This window comes from Anthonomus grandis, chromosome 13, assembly GCF_022605725.1.
Source record: "Anthonomus grandis grandis chromosome 13, icAntGran1.3, whole genome shotgun sequence".
Lineage (NCBI taxonomy): Eukaryota > Metazoa > Arthropoda > Insecta > Coleoptera > Curculionidae > Anthonomus > Anthonomus grandis.
In genome coordinates this window covers 438,918-458,761 of record NC_065558.1, presented here as the reverse complement: position 1 = coordinate 458,761, position 19,844 = coordinate 438,918, and the positions used below count along the sequence as shown (strand labels likewise).

At 32.2% G+C, this 19,844-nt stretch overlaps 1 protein-coding gene across 7 annotated transcripts in view; it reads left to right on the top strand.

Moving 5' to 3' along the window:
• Nucleotides 1–19,844, top strand: part of LOC126744142 (RB1-inducible coiled-coil protein 1) — a 55,362-nt gene that overhangs the window by 31,560 nt on the left and 3,958 nt on the right. For 6 of the 7 annotated variants that reach the window (XM_050451494.1, XM_050451492.1, XM_050451489.1 and 3 more), the window contains 8 exons: nt 1,872–2,365; nt 6,525–6,643; nt 6,696–6,833; nt 6,911–7,140; nt 11,595–11,839; nt 11,900–12,063; nt 12,114–12,245; nt 17,481–17,926. In XM_050451494.1, coding sequence (XP_050307451.1) covers nt 1,872–2,365; nt 6,525–6,643; nt 6,696–6,833; nt 6,911–7,140; nt 11,595–11,839; nt 11,900–12,063; nt 12,114–12,245; nt 17,481–17,926 — 1,968 coding nt within the window. The remainder of the gene's footprint in view (nt 1–1,871; nt 2,366–6,524; nt 6,644–6,695; nt 6,834–6,910; nt 7,141–11,594; nt 11,840–11,899; nt 12,064–12,113; nt 12,246–17,480; nt 17,927–19,844) is intronic. The other variant, XM_050451493.1, reaches the window with a different exon arrangement.

The following is a 19,844-nucleotide window of genomic DNA, read 5'->3' as shown; positions in this document are numbered from 1 at the left end:
TTATTATATGAACTAAAATGAACTTACCTTTTTATGTACCTAAATACAGCCCTGTATGCAATTTGAACGATAAAAAAACACACTTTTATTTTCACAGTAACTGGAACCACCAAAACCAAACGCAAACTGAATTGCAATAAAGAAGACTCAAGAAATCCCGCGTAGTAATAAATAATGCCAATAGATCCTACTAAATGCCTAAAAGCCATTTATTGAAATTCGCCCAGACTTTGCAGACCAGCTAATTGGTTATTAAAAGTGGCCTATAAGTCCTGGAAGATGCTAGTTAGCCCTGTTTTAGCTTTTTTTAAAACCCATTGGTATTTTTTTAAGCCTTTTGTCCTACGACATAGCTTTTGATACTTTCTTAAGTTATTATAGCAGCTTAAAAGCATACCTTGCTAGGCGTCCATTTTGAAGAAAAAATGTAATTCTTCTATTTTTATAAGCTATTCAAATACAGGCAAAAATAATGTAATATGTAAACAATTTAGATAATATATAAAGACACTGGAGCAGTTAAGTACATATTATCAATAAAGCATCTCAGAAATAAAAATATAATAATTTTTTATTTCTTTATTGGCACTGAATAATGTTTAATTTGTAAGATATCAAAGGCGCGCGTGTTTTACAGTTAAATTACACCCAACTTTTTCAAGAAACTGGTTTGCGCAATGAAAATCGGTCATCTATTCCAGTATAATATATTTTTTTCTAAAATATATTATATATATCGCCATTGCTTTTTATTTAATATTATATAAGCATCTTCAGGTTCGATAAAGGTTATTTCTATTAGCTATATAGGTTCTGTGATATGCGATCTGGTTTCAAATTGGCCAGGGCCTATTGGCAACGACAACCTCTTTAGGGCTGGGCCTTTTTTTACTACAGGAGGTTATGCGCAGTATGTTAATGCAGTATGTTAATGCAGGAAGTTAATGGCATAATCAATAATTTTTCTCTTAAACAGGTTCTAGGAATCATTTATAACCTTTTTAGAACCTAAATTGTTACTTGGGATTGTAACGATTTTTTTTCTTCAGTTATGCAGTTTTTAACACTATTTCCTTTGTGTAAATAAGTTATAAGTGGTTTATTCACTTTATCTTATGTATGAACACAATTTTTTAAATAAAGCTGATAATTATTATCTCATCCAAGGTTTTGAAATCAGTTATTTATATTTCGAGGTATTTCCAGAAAAACCTTATATATCGTCCAGGCGTTTGAACGTAATATTTAATCTTCTTCCAGGCATTTGAATTATTTTTTTTTTAACTTTTCTCAGAAAAAATTGGATTTTGAGTACTTCTACCAACAAAAATCAAGACAATTCCATTAAAATGACACTCATTATTTAACGTGTAATGGGGTTCGGAGGCCAAAGAAACCATTAAATAAGCGGGGAAATCGCAGGGAATTTTATTCAATGAGAGCTTTACATTAACGGTCAACTGAAAGTAAGATCTCAGTATGTTTATTAAAAAAAAACTATTACATGTGTTTCGCCCTAAGGCATCATTGGATCCCGTTTAAAAACTGTGATAAAATGTGAACGTCAGCAACATTTTATTTTTTATTTTAACTTAAATGTTTGTGGTGTTAATTTAGATGCCTTAGGGCGAAACATGCGTAATAGTAAACATTCTGAGACAGTTGACTTTGTGTCTCTTCAATCTCTGAATATTTATTATTAGGAGGTCTCTTTGAGAAACATGAAAGTAAGATGACCGTACCTTTAGCAAGCAAAAACCCTAATCTGTAGTTCAAATAGTTGTAATTGTGGTGCCATTTCTGTGGAATACAGTTTAAAAAAGACTGTATATCCTTTTGTTTTAATTAAACCATTCCTAACATATTTCCAGGTTTAAATTAATGACGATGGAACGCAGTCCGTCGGTAACGTCACTGGAAAAAGAAAAATCGGGCGATTTCACCTCACTCCCGCCACCGACCACCGCCCTTTTGGCCCAAATGACCGAAAATTTCGAGCTCGACAAGGAGCGCGCCGTTCTCGAGGAGCAACAGAAATGGACGAAAACCCTCGAGATCAAAAGCAGAGAGTTCGCAGATGAAAGGGAGCAGCTGACGCGTGTAGCCAAACAAATTGCCGAGGACAAGGACAAACTGATCGACGTACTGAGAGACCGCGAGACCAACATGAACTTGGAAATCATCAAATATAAGACGACGATCCAACAGTTGGCCGAATACCAGGAGGATAACAGGCAACAATCCGATCTCGTTGAGGAGGTTGAACGTCTCAAGAAGGAACGGGACGTATTGATGGAGGAGTTGGCGAAAGTTAAGACGCAGCCGGCGGATTCTACTGTAGATCGTTCAGTAGGGGATGCTTCTGGTATATTTAATTTTTTTTTTAATTTGGTAACTTTTTTAGGCCTGGCATAATTAAATTTTTTATTTAAAATATGTATGGTGCAAACGGTTTTGTTTAAAAAAGATATATTTCAAAAATCTCGCTACGATTAACACTTTTCGAGATATCTACATTTAAAGTTTTCAATGCACTCAAAAAAAAAACGACATACATAAACTATTGAAATTGCCTTAAAACATTGAAAGAAAGACTAGAAACGACAATTTTGTTTGAGTTCAAGATGTAAACAGGGACAAGGGGGTGTTTTATTTACAAACATATTCATCGATTCTCTGTTGTCAAGTCTAAAACCGCTTCTAAAAAATTGGTAATGGCAACACCGCAGGCAAAAGCTGATATCATCTTGCGAAATGTTATCTTGACAAACGTCTTTGGGTTTACATTCGGCATTGTGAAGTGAATGAGTGAAGTTCTATGTTTTTCTGTAGTTTTTGGTTGAAAAAGGAGAAAGGAACTGTTACGATAGTAAAAACTTATGCCGCACTATGGGAAAAAGGCGATTTAAGCCGATCTTTTCAAAAGCAAATACCGATATCGTCATAACATCGTATCAAGGGACAACCGTCGTTATAAATGTAAAATAATAAAAACTTATTAAGAAATCTATAATAATTATAAAATATTTAATTTCCATAGAAATGCTTTTTATTAGATAAGTACCTTTATTCTAATGAAGTACGGTAAAAAAATGCATAGAGAGTTCATAACCGGTAATATTGTTTATAATTTAAATAATCTATTAATAATAAATATTTTTTGACGACGTCACTGGTAAAGATTACTTGTGTCAGTGGAATAAATAATACGGTCCCGCGACGTTGTTATGTTGTTGCCTTTTTCTCTAATATACATTATCTACACTACCGGACAAAAGTGGAGAAACAAAGTGTCTTTTGTATTTATTTTTATATTAGTCTATTTAATCATTAATTTTTTATTTTTTTTTTTAATATAATTTTGTTTCTAGTCTTCAGTATCTCAATAAAAAATTATTTATTTTTTATACACAATATATTAGTTAGTTGTACATACAAAGAATAATAATATTTAGCAAAACCCTTATTTTTTATAACTTCAGCACACCGACTTCGCATAGAGTTCATTAGGCTGCCAATATAATCTGCTGAAATGGAATTCCACTCCTCTTGAAGAGCTGTGAACAAATCATCCTGGTTTCTAAATTTATCTTTTTTTTTTCTGATTTTCCTATCTAAATGGTCCCATACGTTTTCTATCGGGTTTAGATCCGGACTTTGTGCGGGCCATTTCATAAGGGGCACATTGTTGTCTTCAAACCATTTCTTTACTACTTTTGCGGTATGCTTCGGATCGTTATCCTGCTGAAACGACTATCGAAGCGGCATATTTTCTTCTGCGTATGGAAGCATAATTATGATCCTGAAAAATTCTTAAAAATTGAAATCTGTCCATTTTTCCTTCAACTTTTCTTAATGGTCCTACTCCTGTTCCGGAAAAGCAACCCCAAACCATGATATTGCCTCCTCCATGTTTCACAGTTGCCCTGGTGTACTTTGGATTAAGTCTAACATTGACAGGACGACGAACCCATTTCATTCCATCAGATCCGAATAGGCAGAACTTACTTTCATCAGAAAATAGAACCGTTTTCTACTTTTGGGTTGTCCAATCAAGATGTTCCTGTGCAAATTGGAGTCTAGCCAATCTATGTTTTTAGAAATGAATGGTTTTTTGGCTGGACGACGGCTATAAAGTCCAAATTCAGTCAAACGACGACGCACAGATACCGAAATCCCAGGTATATCATTATAAATTTCTGTGGCGGGCATAAAGGGATGTTCTGTTGCCAACATTTTTATTTTTCTCTCAATAACTTTATTCGTTTTCCTTGGCCGTCCATACCTTGGACGGGTAGTCACACTAATATATTTTTTAAAAGCAGCAATAGTTTTTGAAACTACGGATCTATTACGATTATTTTGCCTAGCAATTTCACTTTGTTTTACACCAGTTTGAAATTTTGAAACAATTAATTTTCGGAGATCAATCTTTAACACTCAACGTTAAGATCAAACTAATGATAAATAATCACTTTAAATACCAAATAAGATTTGTTTGGAATGTTTATTAAATAGCATAAATCATTTTTTGATCAACAAACAAGAAGGATGTGTTTTTATGCTGCAATAATAGAGCTAAATATTTTCTACTAAAAATGTAAAATAATATCTTGTATGTTAAGATGTTATTGTTAAATTTGTAAATGTTTCTTCACTTTTGACCAGTAGTGTACATTCATTTAACTTTGAATGTTGACTTCTTTATAAAGTATGTTATCATATTTTATAAAAAAAATCCTTCATATTTTTTTAAAGGTGAATAGTATTGTCTTGCACCTAAAAATAAGTTTTGCAATTTTTTTATAATATTGTAAAGTCTGTTTTTTTGTTATTTTTACATAATCATTTGGCATCATTGTATTAGAGATGTTGCAAGCAAACAAACTGCCCATAGTTCCACGGCAATGCTAATTCTAGCCTTTCAACGTTCTAAGGAAATTGCTTCATTATATTTCTACTAGATAAATAAATGAATATTTGACAGTAAATCTTCATTTGTCTCAATACATTTTAAAATTCTTTTACTAAAAGATCGCCGAATCTTCAGAAATATGTGCTTATTTGGAAATGATTATTTTATTTTCATATGTAAAAATCCAATTGCTTAAAGTCTGGACCTCGGGCGGGCCAAGGTCTTTGACTTCCACGTTATATGCAATAAATAACACCATCTTACTTATCTAACAATAAGAATGCAATAAAAGGTAATGGATAACTTATTAGTTATGAACTAATTATTGTGTGATTTTGATTTTTCATAACCACTCATCAAAGTGACTGACAAGAACAAAAACCCCGACCGTGACCATGACTTTTATAATAATTCATCTTGTCAGGTACGGCCTACTTAACAAATATTTTAACCTGAAGTAGGAAAATTAAATTTATTTAACTATTTTTAGGTAAAATTTCCTCAAGAAAAATATCTGTAAACCGTGTGAACTATAATAATATAAAAGTAGTACTCACACCATCCATGCGTTTTGTCTGAGAACACAAAAATCATTTTGTATCTTTACTAAAAGTGGTTAAACTATTTGGTTTCTTCTTCCTTAGCTTTCTTCGTTTTTTGTATTAATTTTATATTCTTAAACCTGTATTGTTCTTTTAAGGATTCTACAGTGATATTTTTGTGCTTTTCCAATGAATGATGTTTTAATACAAAATATTTCAAATTATGATTGAAAATAATTAATAAATGTTCTTATATTGATGTGAATAAGGTAAAAGCAGGAAGGATTTAACAAAATTTATTAAATAGGCCAGTATTTTCTAATTATGAAATAATAAATGGAATTTTTAAAGAACGCACCCTATTTTCGCATTTAAATTTCGCAAAGACTCATTTTTCTATTTGTTCTTTATAAATCATGTTAGTTATTAAATGTTTTTTAAGTTTTAGTTTTACTGTTTTTAAGGAATATTTAATTTTTTTTGTATTAACCGTGTTATGGATATTTTATCTTTATAAATATAAAAATCCAATTAGCGTGTTTTAAAAAATGATGATAAAATTTGAGCACATTATCGTGTTTTACATAAAAATTTAGCAGCTATCTTAGTTTTTCCGAAGTACCTCAAAAACTACAAGGGACAAAATTGCAAATTAACCGCATTTATTTCCAAATACAATTGTCTAAAACTTATCGACAAATTTGGACGAAATGTTTTAGTCTTTAAGTAATATATTATCCGCGAATTACGAGACAGTTTTACCACTAACCAAAACTTTTTAAGAGTTGAAAAACTGTCTTGTAATTTGAGTGTCACACCAAAAGTTCCAACCATAGGACTATATTATTCCCGCTTAAACTACGTTAAGAAACATAAAATTAAAATAATCCTGATTTTAAAAGTAATGGAGATCTAACATTGGTTTTATACAGGATGATTTACAACTAGAGCCTAACAAAATGAATATTCAAATAAGTCAATATTGCATATCACGATAAAACTCGTACTAGTCGTACTCACCTAACGGTTTAATAATTTTTTTTTAACTGAAATTCGTCATTCTTTAGGCGTGCCCAAAACCGAAGTAACGCCCAATCCGCTTCGTTTAAACATCGGCAGTTGCAATAAAGGAGACTTGGTGCTGATTATTTGGGATCAAACGTACAAAGCCTTCAAGATTTTAAAGGTATTAAGATCTTAAAACGAAAAAAAAAATGTTATTGCATAAACGGTTTCAGGAGCCTGGTAGGCATCCGTATTTATTAAAACCCGAATGCCTGGACAAGCTGGGTCTGAGCGTAGCCGACGACGGGGTGCCCAACAAAACTCATTGCGTCGGCGAAGTGGTGGAGAAAGAACTTTGCAGTGTCCTTAAGGTAATAATAATGGCCAAATGAATGAATGTATATTTAAATAGGAAAAGTAGTTTTATCGAGAATTTCTCTCGTCATAGGTCGACAATCGATTCAAACTTCCGCTCGGCTCGAAATTCTACTACATCACGGTGATTCCACGCGTAGAAGTGGCAAAACCTTTGACCGAATCCCAATTAACTCAAGCTCAACAAGAAATCGAGGATACGGATCCAGAATTTGCCAGAATTCAGCAACTGGTGGAAGACAGCGGGATACACGAGAATGTGAATGACCAAGGCATCACCGTTTCTGTAGGCGATGCCGATCGGTATGTTTAGGTTTATTTTTTTCTTTGTTTGTTGGTTTTATTGCAAGATTTTGTTGTTTCCTATTGATATTTTGGTTTATTTGTTGTAAGTTGGTGTTTATTTTGAAAGTTTAATAGATTCGCTGCTGGAGCAAACATTGACGTTCGAAAACACTTGTGATTAGTAAATGCGTTATTTTAAGAGGAGTTTTCCAATTGTGTTAAAGCCGAATTATGAATATTAGCTAACTCGGAATAATGAAATTTAAGTGTGCCTGGATGTGACCAAGTTAAAGCAACTTCCTTTGGTTCAATGTTCAACAATGATTAAGAACCACTTTGAAATACAGTCAGTAAACCTTAAATTTCACTTGACAAGATGTCATGTATTATGTCAATTGATCAATAAGTGAAGAACGCGTCACAACGCTGCCTCCTATTGAAGAAATCAAAGCCTTTTATTAATTAAACGCGTTTATTTATGTGACTTAATTTTTTCTTCTTATAGGCTTATTTATCAACCAACGTAAAAAATAATCATAACAAATTATTGGAAAACAAACGCATTTTAAAAGTGATTGTTTCCAATAACGTTATATTTAAAAAAATAAAATAAATACCAAAATTACTGGTTTGGACATTTTAAATAGGCGTGTAAAACGTGTAGTGTTTTACTTGATTAGAAATTAAAACTTTGGCACCCTATTTTAACAATTGTTTTTTTTTTATGAATATAAAACAAAAAGAAGCAAATGCAGTACAATTTTTCTATAGAAATACGTAACAAGATATCAAATGTCTCATTTAAAATGAGAAAGTTTCCGGTTAAACAGGAAGTGACGGAAAATAATCTGTCTTTTGGACGGAAAACATCTTTTGAATCTGTCAAAAGATGCTCTTATAACAATTTCATCAATATATCAAATTTTATTTGTTTATCCTAAAGAGTAAAAATAGTTATTAATTGTTCCCTTTTTCCTGTATCACCCGGTATAATTTGTTTCTCGCAAAAATATAAGACATAAGAATTTTTAAATAACTTTTACGATTACATCACTTATTACCTAAAAATGTATATTTAATTAATTTCTCAGTCATAAATCATTCATCTTAGATCCAATAATTAGAACGAATAATTGTAATATAATGATATTCATTAAATGTATTAAGGGTAACTATGTGAGAATATCAATGCTTTTAGATGATTTAGTCTTTAATTGGGTACTTATATGACTTTCTAAATAAAACGAATTTCACTCAATTCTCAATATTTTAACCTCCATTTTACTCTACTAAGTATCCATATAATTACATATGTTTACAGAAAACAAAGATTCTAGGCATATTCTTGTGATAATTACTGTATTGTGCAACAAACGATGTTGTCAAAAATATTATTTGCTCCTTTATTTATTCCATATTATTTCTTTACTTTTAAGTACACGCCTCTGTATTATTTATAATTATACCGAGATATTATAAGAATGCCAATGCAGAGTAAGGAACTTCATGTTTGTTTATTTAGACAATGTGCATAAATATAGCAACATTCTTGTTTCGCATTTATTTTATCAGTTAAATATCGATTTACCTGCTGTAAAGTTGTTATTTTTGAATCTCAGAATTAACTTAAAATGGGTCGCTCAAAAACCGTCTCTGGTGATGTAAGAAAAATTATTGTGGAGCATTACGAAATTGGTGTTAGGCAAAGTGACATTGCAAGAAGCTTACGGCTTCACAGGTCAATCGTATCCAGAGTTTGCAAAAAATTTCGCCTTACTGGAACAGTTGCACCGGCGCCCATTCCTGGTAGACCCAGAAAAACAAATTTGAAGATGGATAGGCAGCTGCTACGAATTTCCAAAGAAAATCCTTTTTTGTCTTCTTCCCAAATTTTGGCAAAATTAAAAGAGGGTGGAGGAGTAAACCTCAGTTCCAGTACCGTAAGGAGAAGATTACTTGATGCCAACTTACCTGCTCGTACAAACTACTGCCCCGATAAAAAACCGTTACTCTCAAAGAAGAACGTCAAGGCTCGTTTTCACTTTGCCCAATCTCATGTCCACTGGTCTGTAGCTGAGTGGAAGAAAGTCGTATTTAGTGATGAATCTAAATGTAATTTATTCAGGACTGATGGAGTGATGTACGTCAGACGCCCCAGTGAACAAAGATTAAACAAAAAGTACATTTGCCCGACAGTTAAACATCAAGGAGGAAATATTCTTGTATGGGGATGTTTCTCGGCTCGTGGTATGGAACCCATAGTAAGAATTGTGGGCAAAATGGATCGTTTCATGTACAAAGACATTCTGCAAACACATTTAGTGCCATATATGGATGAAGCCATGCCAGTAACAGCCATATTTCAGCATGACAACGATCCAAAACATGCTTCTCAATTTGTTAAGAGGTGGCTATCTGATGAAAAAATAAATTTAATGGTCTGGCCATCTCAATCGCCAGACCTAAACCCTATAGAGAATTTATGGCATTACATTGACACCAAATCAGGCACCTAACATGTTCTAATACAAAATATTCTCTTTGAAATAGTGGAAAGAAGTGAACAATGACTATATTATGAAATTAATTAAGTCCATGCCAAGACGATGTACAGATGTTATAAAGGAGAACTACCCGAAAATTGAATTGATTTTAATTTAGTTGGGTTATATATTTTTTAGACTTAAAACTATTTTTTGTTGCCATATTTTTGAATAATAAATTTGCATAAAACAATTTGGTGTTTTATTTATTATGATACAAATAATATGAAAATATAAACAGGCTCTAACTATTCTTGTAAATAATATATAAACCTTACTTATAAAATAGATACTAAAAGATATATAACAGGAAAGTTCAATGTTGCTATCTTTTTGCACAATACTGTATATATAGTAGAAACCTAAAAAAGATCGAACATTTCAGACCATTCAAGTACCATTTACGTCCATCATAAGACGATGTGTCATGTTTAAACTGGGCATAATTAAGTAAGAAATCAAAGATTTCAAAAAGATGTGTGCATGATATGCAGTATAAATCTTAAAAAAATCTACTGTTAAGCCTCTTTAATAGTTTAGCCCTTAAAGGGCTATTTTTAATTTAATATGAGGTAAGAAAACGCAACTTTGACGAATATCCAGGCCCAAATTTAACATTGAAACGCGGTTTTTTTGACTCGGCAGCGAACACGTTAAACTTTAGTTTGTTTATCGATAACTAATATTTATTTTCTAATAATAAATAGTAGTTTAATGTTTTTATTTGCTTGTTTTTGTTTTCCCTTTCCCTTTAAACAGTTTTTCGGTATCAATGAACTTACCTTTTGGAAACAGAGATACACACTTTAAATTTGCACATTGATTGGTATACTTGTTTTGGCCTGTGATTATTTTGTCAAATTTGTTTGTCTCGAATAAGGAGTTAAGATGTTAATAGAAATATACGGTTTTTGCAGTCATTTGCTGTATGATAAAGTCATCATAGACTATGTAATTCACAATATTTTATTCACTTGGATTTTAATATTCAACTGCCTGAAAAGAATGAATTATTTAGGTTTTACTTCCAGGCAACTGAGGAATTTTAAACAAAATAATCAACTTTCTGGAAGGATATAATTGAAGGGATTTCTTCCAGTAAATCGAAGCTGAATCGTTTTCCTTTCTGAATTTGCTGCTTACTTACCTGTAAGAATTTCCTTTTCTTATTCCTATAACTGCCTGGAAGAAATGCCTCAATTAAGTTTTAATTCCAGGCAATTGAGGAAATTAAAATGAAAAATTGAACCTACTGGAAGAAGATAATATGAAGGAATATCTTCCAAAGAGTCAAAGGTATTTGCTACTCAACTGCCTAGAACAATTTTTTTTTAAATTTATTTAACTGCTTAGAAGTGGCTTAATTATGTTTTACTTACAAGCAATTGAGGAAATTCAAACTCACACAGAAAAACAATAGGTATTTGAAGGTCTTGGCTTATTTTTTCCAGAAAATTGAAGCTAAACCATTTTTCTTTCTTCATTTGCCGCTCAACTGTCTGGAAGACATTTCTTCTTTTTTTAATTGGGTTTTATTCCAGGCAGTCGAATGTATTACTGTGTTTCTTCCAGCAAATTAGAACTAAAACGTTTTTTTTTCTGCTTAATTGCCTGGAAGAAATGTCTCAGTTACGTTAAATTTAAAGGGACTTAAACAAAATAATAAGAACTTTTTTGCTTTAAAACACAAACAAAAGGCAGACATTATGTACATATGAATGTATCTAAAGATGTATATGCACTAAAATTTTAGGGAATTCATATATTACAATTAAATTAAAAACTTACTAAATGAAAGGTGATATATTAGATCTGATGATATCTTTAATACAGCAAAACATGATGATATCTCTTACTCAGATATATTGATTCAGCATATTATATTTACACGAAACAAAATACATTAACCTAAAATTTACAACTTAATAGTCCTAGGTCGGAACAACACACTTTAGATAAACCCTCTTCGTCCGCCCCCTCGGACATCCACAGCCCCAAAAAACCCCATTTAGAAATCATAAAATTCCAAAGCACCTTAAAACAGCTCACGCAGCTTCTGGAAGGAAAAGCCGATACCGAGGAGGTGGTAACGCTATTAAAAGAAAATCTGGAAGTTTTAGAGGAGATTAATAGGGATAAGATGACTATGTCCACATCTGTGGCCGTTTATGAAGGTTAGGACGGTCGATGACAGTGAATCAGTTTTCCGAGTTTTCACGGGTGATCTTTTATAGGGAAATTCGATGGGACGCTGTCGCGTCCCCCTGGACCGTCGGATTTGTCAAGAAGCGAAACTCTGCCGAGCCGACCGCACCGTTTGAACATCGACAGTTGCAAAGTGGGCGACGTCGTTTTACTACTCTGGGATCCGAATCATGAGAATTTCAAAGTTTTACAAGTAAGTTGATACGGTATTTCGAACCCAATGATATTAATGCATTCTTTTAGGAGTCGAAACACACGTATTTCTTACATTCGGATTCGCTCGAGAGGCTCGGATTGACCGTAACCGATGGCAAACCTAACCTAACTTACTCCACTGGTCGTGTGATCGACAAGGAATATTGCAAGACGAAAAAGGTAACGCTATTAAGAGAGATATAGTTAGAAAAGTTTATAAAGAACCGGTGACATCAACAGGCGGCAAAATCCGCGCATCTCGTTATTCTATCGATCGGGTCAGATGACTATGTCGAGGTCTGAAGACAGTGGAGGCGGCACAATTGTTGAAATTATTAATATTTATTTGTACTAGAGTTTAAATAGCCCTAGATTTTTAGTAGGTATAGCTAGCGATATTATAAGTGCGTTTGATTTAGTTGAAATACCAACTAAGAATGCATATATTTGAATTTAATTGCTCCGAGATTCGTTTAAAAAAATGTAGATAAATTAAAATTATATTTTTTAGCATTGTGATGTGCCCATAAAAAATCTAATAAAAAATAGTTTTACTTACAGGAGGATGTAGTTCGCTAATTATTTTTAAAACAGGACTTCAAATAGGTAGCTGAAAAATATTCTTTATTCTCATTTTTTTTTTTTAGGATTAGGTATTTTAAACAACTTGTGTAAAGAAACAAATTGGTATAAGCTTAAAGTTTTATTTCATTATTTTGCATATTATATATTTTTATTCACTATCAGATAGTGTATTACAACCTAAATCAGATTCATCCGATGAAGACCATTCGATCTCTTTATCAGATGAGCCTGTATTTACTGTAAATTTTAAAGAATCGAATGCTTCATCAAAAAGGTGATGACTTCTGAAATATTGTTTTTCTATGTTGTCTATATGGTTGCAAATATTTATCCACTCATCATTCGAAATTTCCGCAAATTTCTGCCTTGTCAAAGTTTCGACATCCGCCAATTTAAAAGTGGAATTCTTAGAACATTGAAAGGCTAGAAGTAGCATGCCGTGGAACTATGGACAGGTTTGTTTGCTTACAACATCTCTAATGCAATGATGCCAAATGCTTATAGAGAAATGGCAAAAATCACTTTATAATATCATAAAAATTTTCAGTTGTTTCCGAAGGCTCAAAACAATACTACTGCTCCCCTTTAATAAAATATCAATCATTTTTTTAAAATAAATTTGATAAAATACTCTATATCGAAGTCAATATTAACTTTAAATAAATGAAAATAAAGTACGAAAAAACGAGAAAACGGTAATGGCATCGCAACGCCGCTCGATCGCATTGTTGTTGCCACTGATACAAGCACTCTCTACCAGTGACGTCGTCAACAAATATTTACCTGATAATTTTTTATTAATTATTATAGAGTTTGAGTATAAGTAATATTACCATTTATTAGCTATTTATGTGTTTTTTTAACGGCCTTCGTTAGAGGAAGGTCCTAATAAAAGGCACCATTTTTGTCAAAGCATTTTTCTGGAAATTAAATATTTTATTAATATTATAGATTTCTTAATAAATCAAGTTTTAAGACACAAATTATTAACATTTTGCAAAATTTTATTGTTATTATTATATTGGACAAAACTCAGTTTTACATCACTTACTTTATATCACATAATATATACTTCTATGGTGCTGACTTTTTCAAAGGGACGGTATTGATTCAGCGGAAAGAGTTAAAACTACAAGGATGTTCAAATTGTGAAGGAGTTGCAGGTTTCTTATAGGTTATAAGATTTTTATTATGAGTATTTAGCCTGTACAATGGTTTTGAGACATTTAACGGTGACCTATATAATACCTAATACCAAATATTATATCATATTAATTTATACTAAAAAACAAAGCTTACCTAAGAATAAAGACTATGTACAATAGATTAGATTAGTTTATTAGTAGTAATATACAAACAAGTACTTTTACAAATCAAATAAAATATGTAGTATGTTGGGCTTTTTCGAAAATCATGTTATTATTTCCTAAGTATTTTAATAATGACTTGAGACATCTTATTCAATTTCTTTGGGGCAAATTTGTTTATTGCAATCTTCGAATATTAATTTTTTGTTCTTTATTTTTTTTCCATAATTTGGTAATAAGTGATTTAGCTTTTGAAACGGTAGAATCATCAGTGCTTAGGTCCTCAGGATATCATTTTGATTTTACCCTAGAATAATATACATAAAAATATAGTATTACCAAAATTAAAAAGAAAAAATTAAAAAAAATGTATTATAATAATCCATTTGATCAATAAAATGTATGTTATTATAAAGAATCTTTGTAATATCAGATATTTGATTAATTGCATTTAATTAAACAAATATAACACAATAAAATACTATATCACCTTTAAATAAGATATATATATATATAGAATAGGATGATACATGGCATAAAACTAGTAGTCTATTTTGAGTGTATTTTTACCTTTTCCTTGGCAGAGTCAGGGAATATGTAGCAGTTAAACAAAAACGGCTTGGATGAGAAATAGTAATTGTTGACCTACACCCCACGGTTACTGTAGAACTATTAATCTCAGATGCAGTTATTGTTGATGATGAATGATCAGATCTATAATTATACAAAATTTGGTGTATCTAGAATATTAATCTATTTTAATTATTCATACTCGTCTATATCAGCTTCACTGTTTGTACTATATACCATTTTGGAAGCTAAAGAAGTTTTTGCACTCTTCAGGAAAGCTACCCCTGCAGCTTTGAAGGGTAAATCACTTGGTAAATTAACTGAATTATTGGCTGCTGTATTTTTAACCAGTGCATCAGAAATCCTAGTAAAAAAATAGTTTTACATACATACCTAATTTAATAAGTATTAGGTATAAATAAAGGTTATATGAGTAACACTAATCCTTTTTTTGACAATTTTTTTATACTAGAAAAATATATTTTAAAAAAAATTACCTTTGAGGTAGAGCTGATTTTTTTAATAAAGTCTGGCTACTGATAATATTATCTTCCTTATATAAGAAATCACTTCTAAAGATGTGATCTGAACAAACAAATATGTTCTGTTTAATTGTGTTGATTTCCATTAATGAAATCCATTGTTCCCTTTGGGCATATATTAGGCAATCTATGATAAGTATTTGATATTTATTCAAAAAGCAAAAAAAATTACAGTAATGAATTAATATGTGGTGCCAATTACTATATATATTATTGTAAGTTGCAATGTGATAAGACAAAAGAAATTATCGACCAAATTTTAGGGAAAGACAAAATTAACTTTATACATAGATATCAATATCTAAATAAATTTCAAAATTCTTTAAAGGCAATAAAAAATTAATAATTTCATCTATCTACCTAATGTCTATATTAAAAAAACATAACTATACATAGATAGGTACATGGGTATTAGGTATGCCTTCTTTCTGCCAAAACAACAAAAAAAAAACATAAAATCCTGTAATAAAACCAGGGACAAAATTCTAGTTTTATATTTTTTATAGCCTATTGATAGATGAATATGTTCAAAAATATATTTAGATTTAAAAATATAAATATTTTGATATTTTACGCACACTTTCACATTCAAGTTTTTATTAGGTTTATCTATAAGATCCCCTATTCTACGTTTATGATGGTGGTTACCCCATGATGTGATGTTATGAATATATCGGTACTTACTTGTGAAAAGATCGGCTTGAATCACCTTTTTATCATGATGCGGCACAAACGACACAAGTTTTTCCCATCCTAGTAATTTAAAAAAACACTAAAATGTGGCCTTTTTCTTTTTGAAACCGAAAATTAAAGAAAATACACGAATCCCGAAAATAAACAAAAAGCTGTTTGACAGATGACACTACGCGTATGGCTCAGGCGCTTAAGCTTCGGTGTTGTCGCTTCAAATTTTTTAGAAGCAGTTTTAGGGATAATAATGTTAAAAATTTTGTTTTTTTTTGGCTTAAGGATATTATATTTATTCTTAAAATAGGTTAATTGTAGTATTTATACTTTTTATTTTAAATTTTCCTATAAAATACAACACAAATAAGTTAAATTAACGTTATAATGGTTGTTAAAATATAGCTAAAAATTTCCTCCGTTGGAAATTTGCGTCGACTTGACAACAGAGAATCGGCAAATATGTTTGTAAACAAAACACCCCTCTTGCCCCTGTGCACATGTTGGACTCAAACAAAGTTGTTGTTTACTAATTCTAGCCTTTCAATGTTCTAAGGTGGAATTTCTGTTTGCTACCCAATTCTTAACAGTTGCCCAAATTTTTTCTATCGGATTAAGCTGTGGGTGGTATATGGAGGCAAACGTAACACAATATGTCCATGCTTTTCCATTAGGTCGTCCAACTTGGTTTTTATAGTACAGTTACATACTTTTTTTTATTTTCAGACACTATTTCATATAACTCTGTCTTGGTTGGAGTTTTGCTTCAAATGTAAAATTACGTTCCTTGAGCCAGTCAACTATTTCCTGCTTTTTAGTTCCAGATGTAACATTCTTGACTACAGGCACATTGTGATAAGCTGCATTGTCTAATACTAGGACGGAATTAGGTAGTAAATTTGGAATTAACTGAAATAATCTCTTTCCCTTGGCTGTGAATTATTTGTCCCTGTTTGCCTACTTTCTTAGGTGACATCTAAAAAAAAATTAGAAAGTAAAAAAATTAATATACACATGCACACTCTAGGCTGTACACATATACCTACAAGTAAAATACCTATTATTTTGTCACTTAAAATCAAACTATATTTTAAATAATATAATTTTTAACAGTAATTAATTTTCATTTATTTTTTTAAATTATTTGACAATTGAATAATTTAAACCAATTTTACTTACCTTTTACAATAAAAATCGGATAGTCTAACTAAAAAACTATAGTCTATTTCACTATTATACTTTAAAAAAAAAAACACACAACAGATTTTAAATGCCTTATAACACGATTAACTCACTTTCTGTACGAGACGACACTGAGTAGGCCTTCAGGTTACGTCATAGGCTTTAAATCCCCGGCAGGTACAAAGAAACGAAGTACGGCGGCTGCTTTGTTCTTGCGGTTTCTTTAATAAGAAGCGAGAGAAAATATATTGCGGTCGTCTTTTCTCTCTACCACCGGATTTTTTTATCGATTTTGTCTTGAAAAATGGGTTTGTGCGCATACTGAGCAGCCGGTTCTTTATAAACTTTTCTACCTATACGAGCCCTAACAACTATACAGGGTGTCTCACGACGAATAGACGCAATCGATATCTCGATAAATATTTTGACAGTTGTGAAATCCAGAAATACTTGGTATTTTATGATAATAAAGCATGTTTTTTTATTTGTCATTTTTGTATAAATAAGTACTAAAAACCGTACACCAATTTTACTCTTGATTTCAGAGTGAGAATCGCTACAAAGTCCCTAAAGGAGCGAAATTCTTCAGGGTCAAGGTGTCCCCGATCACCCCGTTGCCCCGCGACCCCAAAGACCTCTCGCAATCCTACCAGGCCGCCGCCCTATCCACCAGCCAATCGGTCATTTCCGTTTTCGATCCCCTGATGGAGGAAACCCAGTCGGACTTAACCGAACAAGCACCCGGGGGGCGTGGTGTCGACCAATCCCCCCGTGGGGGGCGTGTCCTGTCTGAAAGTGGGAGCGGCACAGAGACGCACAGCCTATCAGGAGAACCCCACAGGCCAGAGCCGTGTGAAGGCGGCAGTGACTTAGAGGGAAAACCGCCCCCGGGGCGTGTCCTTAATGAAATTAGTGTGTCTAGTGAAAAATGTTTCGCCGAAGATAGCGGGATCGTGGAGGAAGCCACGGCCGCGACAGAGAACAGTGATCGGTAGGTTTTAAGTTTGACGTTCGTTTTTATGTTTTCCAGTCACTAGTTTGTAAGTGTTTTTTTTTTTTTTGTTTCGATCCGATTATGATTGTGATGATAATGTAGAGACGAAGAGTCGGCTGCTAAATTAGCAGGGTATTTATTCCTTATAGTGAATTGCAGTTGAAAATATAGTACTCGATATGACGAGAAGAATAAGAATTTTTTTAAACTCGTCTGATCTCAGGTAAATTAGCGTTTGAATGCCTGCATTTTTGGTGCGAAATCATGTTAATCAAATCTGTGATTCAAATATACACCAAGTGCAAGTTCAGCGACTCGTATGAAATTCTTTATGTAAATAAAGTAAAATAAAAAACGCCATTCACTTTATTAATTGTAACAACTATAAACATAGATTCTCTTAACTAACTCTATTCAGGACGATCATGATTGAAGTGTCACTTGCCAAAAGGATTCGTGTACGATCATAATTTAATCGTACACGATTGATCAACACAGAGCACCAGTGCAGAAATTAGTATATTATCCTGCCAACAAATTTACTCGCAGTTCTACCAAACATTTCTTTTCTTCTTCTTCTCTTTGTACTTCTTTTTAAAGACGTCAAATGCCTAGAAGAAATTACTGATATCGTGGGCGTACAAGCAAAACCGTATCAGTCCATAAAAGTGAATTGTGAGAAAAATGGAAAAAAAGATTTTAATTTGCCTGTAAAAGTTGTTTTTGAATATGTGATATTTTAAAGCTGTAGACATGATTTGTTAGCTTTTTTTAATGATAATTTATTATAATGATAATTTATCAGTAAAACACCTATATCATCTAAGTTTTTTTTTTATTTTACATTTTTTACATACAGGTTGGACTTACAATTTTTTTTCTGATAAATTTATTTATTTTGTTGGACATAAGTGATTAATGGTAAATCATCGTCATCATCACTACTGTCTGATTCGACCAAGTGTTCTGGTGTTTGTTCAACATTTGTGGATATTGGCAAAGAATTGTACCATCCATGGAATTCGGCCGGAATTATATTGTTATGGCACAGTTTTAGAAGATCCTCTTTCTTATTTTCAGTGATTGGCAGTTGCTTGCTGTATAATGGTTTTAAGACCTTCGGAAAAGTTGGGGTTTTCCCCCTTCCAAAAACATTAATATACTTATAAGGGTCAGAATGCATGTATTTAAATTCAATTATGCCTGGCTTGTCTTTTGAGTGACGTAATGATTTGATTAGTAACCAATTGACTGTGTTTCCTTCTGTATCTTTACTCTTATTTCGAAGTATTTTTACAGACAAAGCCTTTAGATCATAGAAGTCATTAAATTTTAATTCTTGGACATTGTATGGTTGACTTTTTTTGTTTTTATTTCTGTTTGATCTGGCGAGTCTAAAAATATTAAGCCAATCTTGAATTGTGTAAACTGGTACATATTTCTTTGCATGTTCAATTGAGCTATGCATGGAGTCCACCTCCATGTAGGAATGCCCACTTTCAATAAATTTGTGTTGAATAACTTGAAGGTGCGTAACTTGCACTAAATAAAACAGTAAAGCTGCACCATGTTGGTTGCGGTTCAGTCCTCCACATGTATCGGACCAGAGTGACACCCGATTTACATGCAGAGGCAGGTGTGTTAAGTATTCAAACAAACAAGTGCCTATTTCTGAACTTCCTCGTTTTCCGTTAATCTCAGTCCAGCAATAACAGTTGGCATCATTTGGAGGGGCCGAGTTATAAATAGTAAGGTTGAAAACACATAGTTTTCTTGAGTAGTACATGGGGCTTACGTCGGAGCAGGGTATTTGAAGGACTGACTGCAAATCAAAAGTTGCTGAAATAAATGTCGGGTCGTTAAGAGCGCATATTTTGTCCTTTTCTTTGGCAGAGTAGCAATCCCTTTTACGACT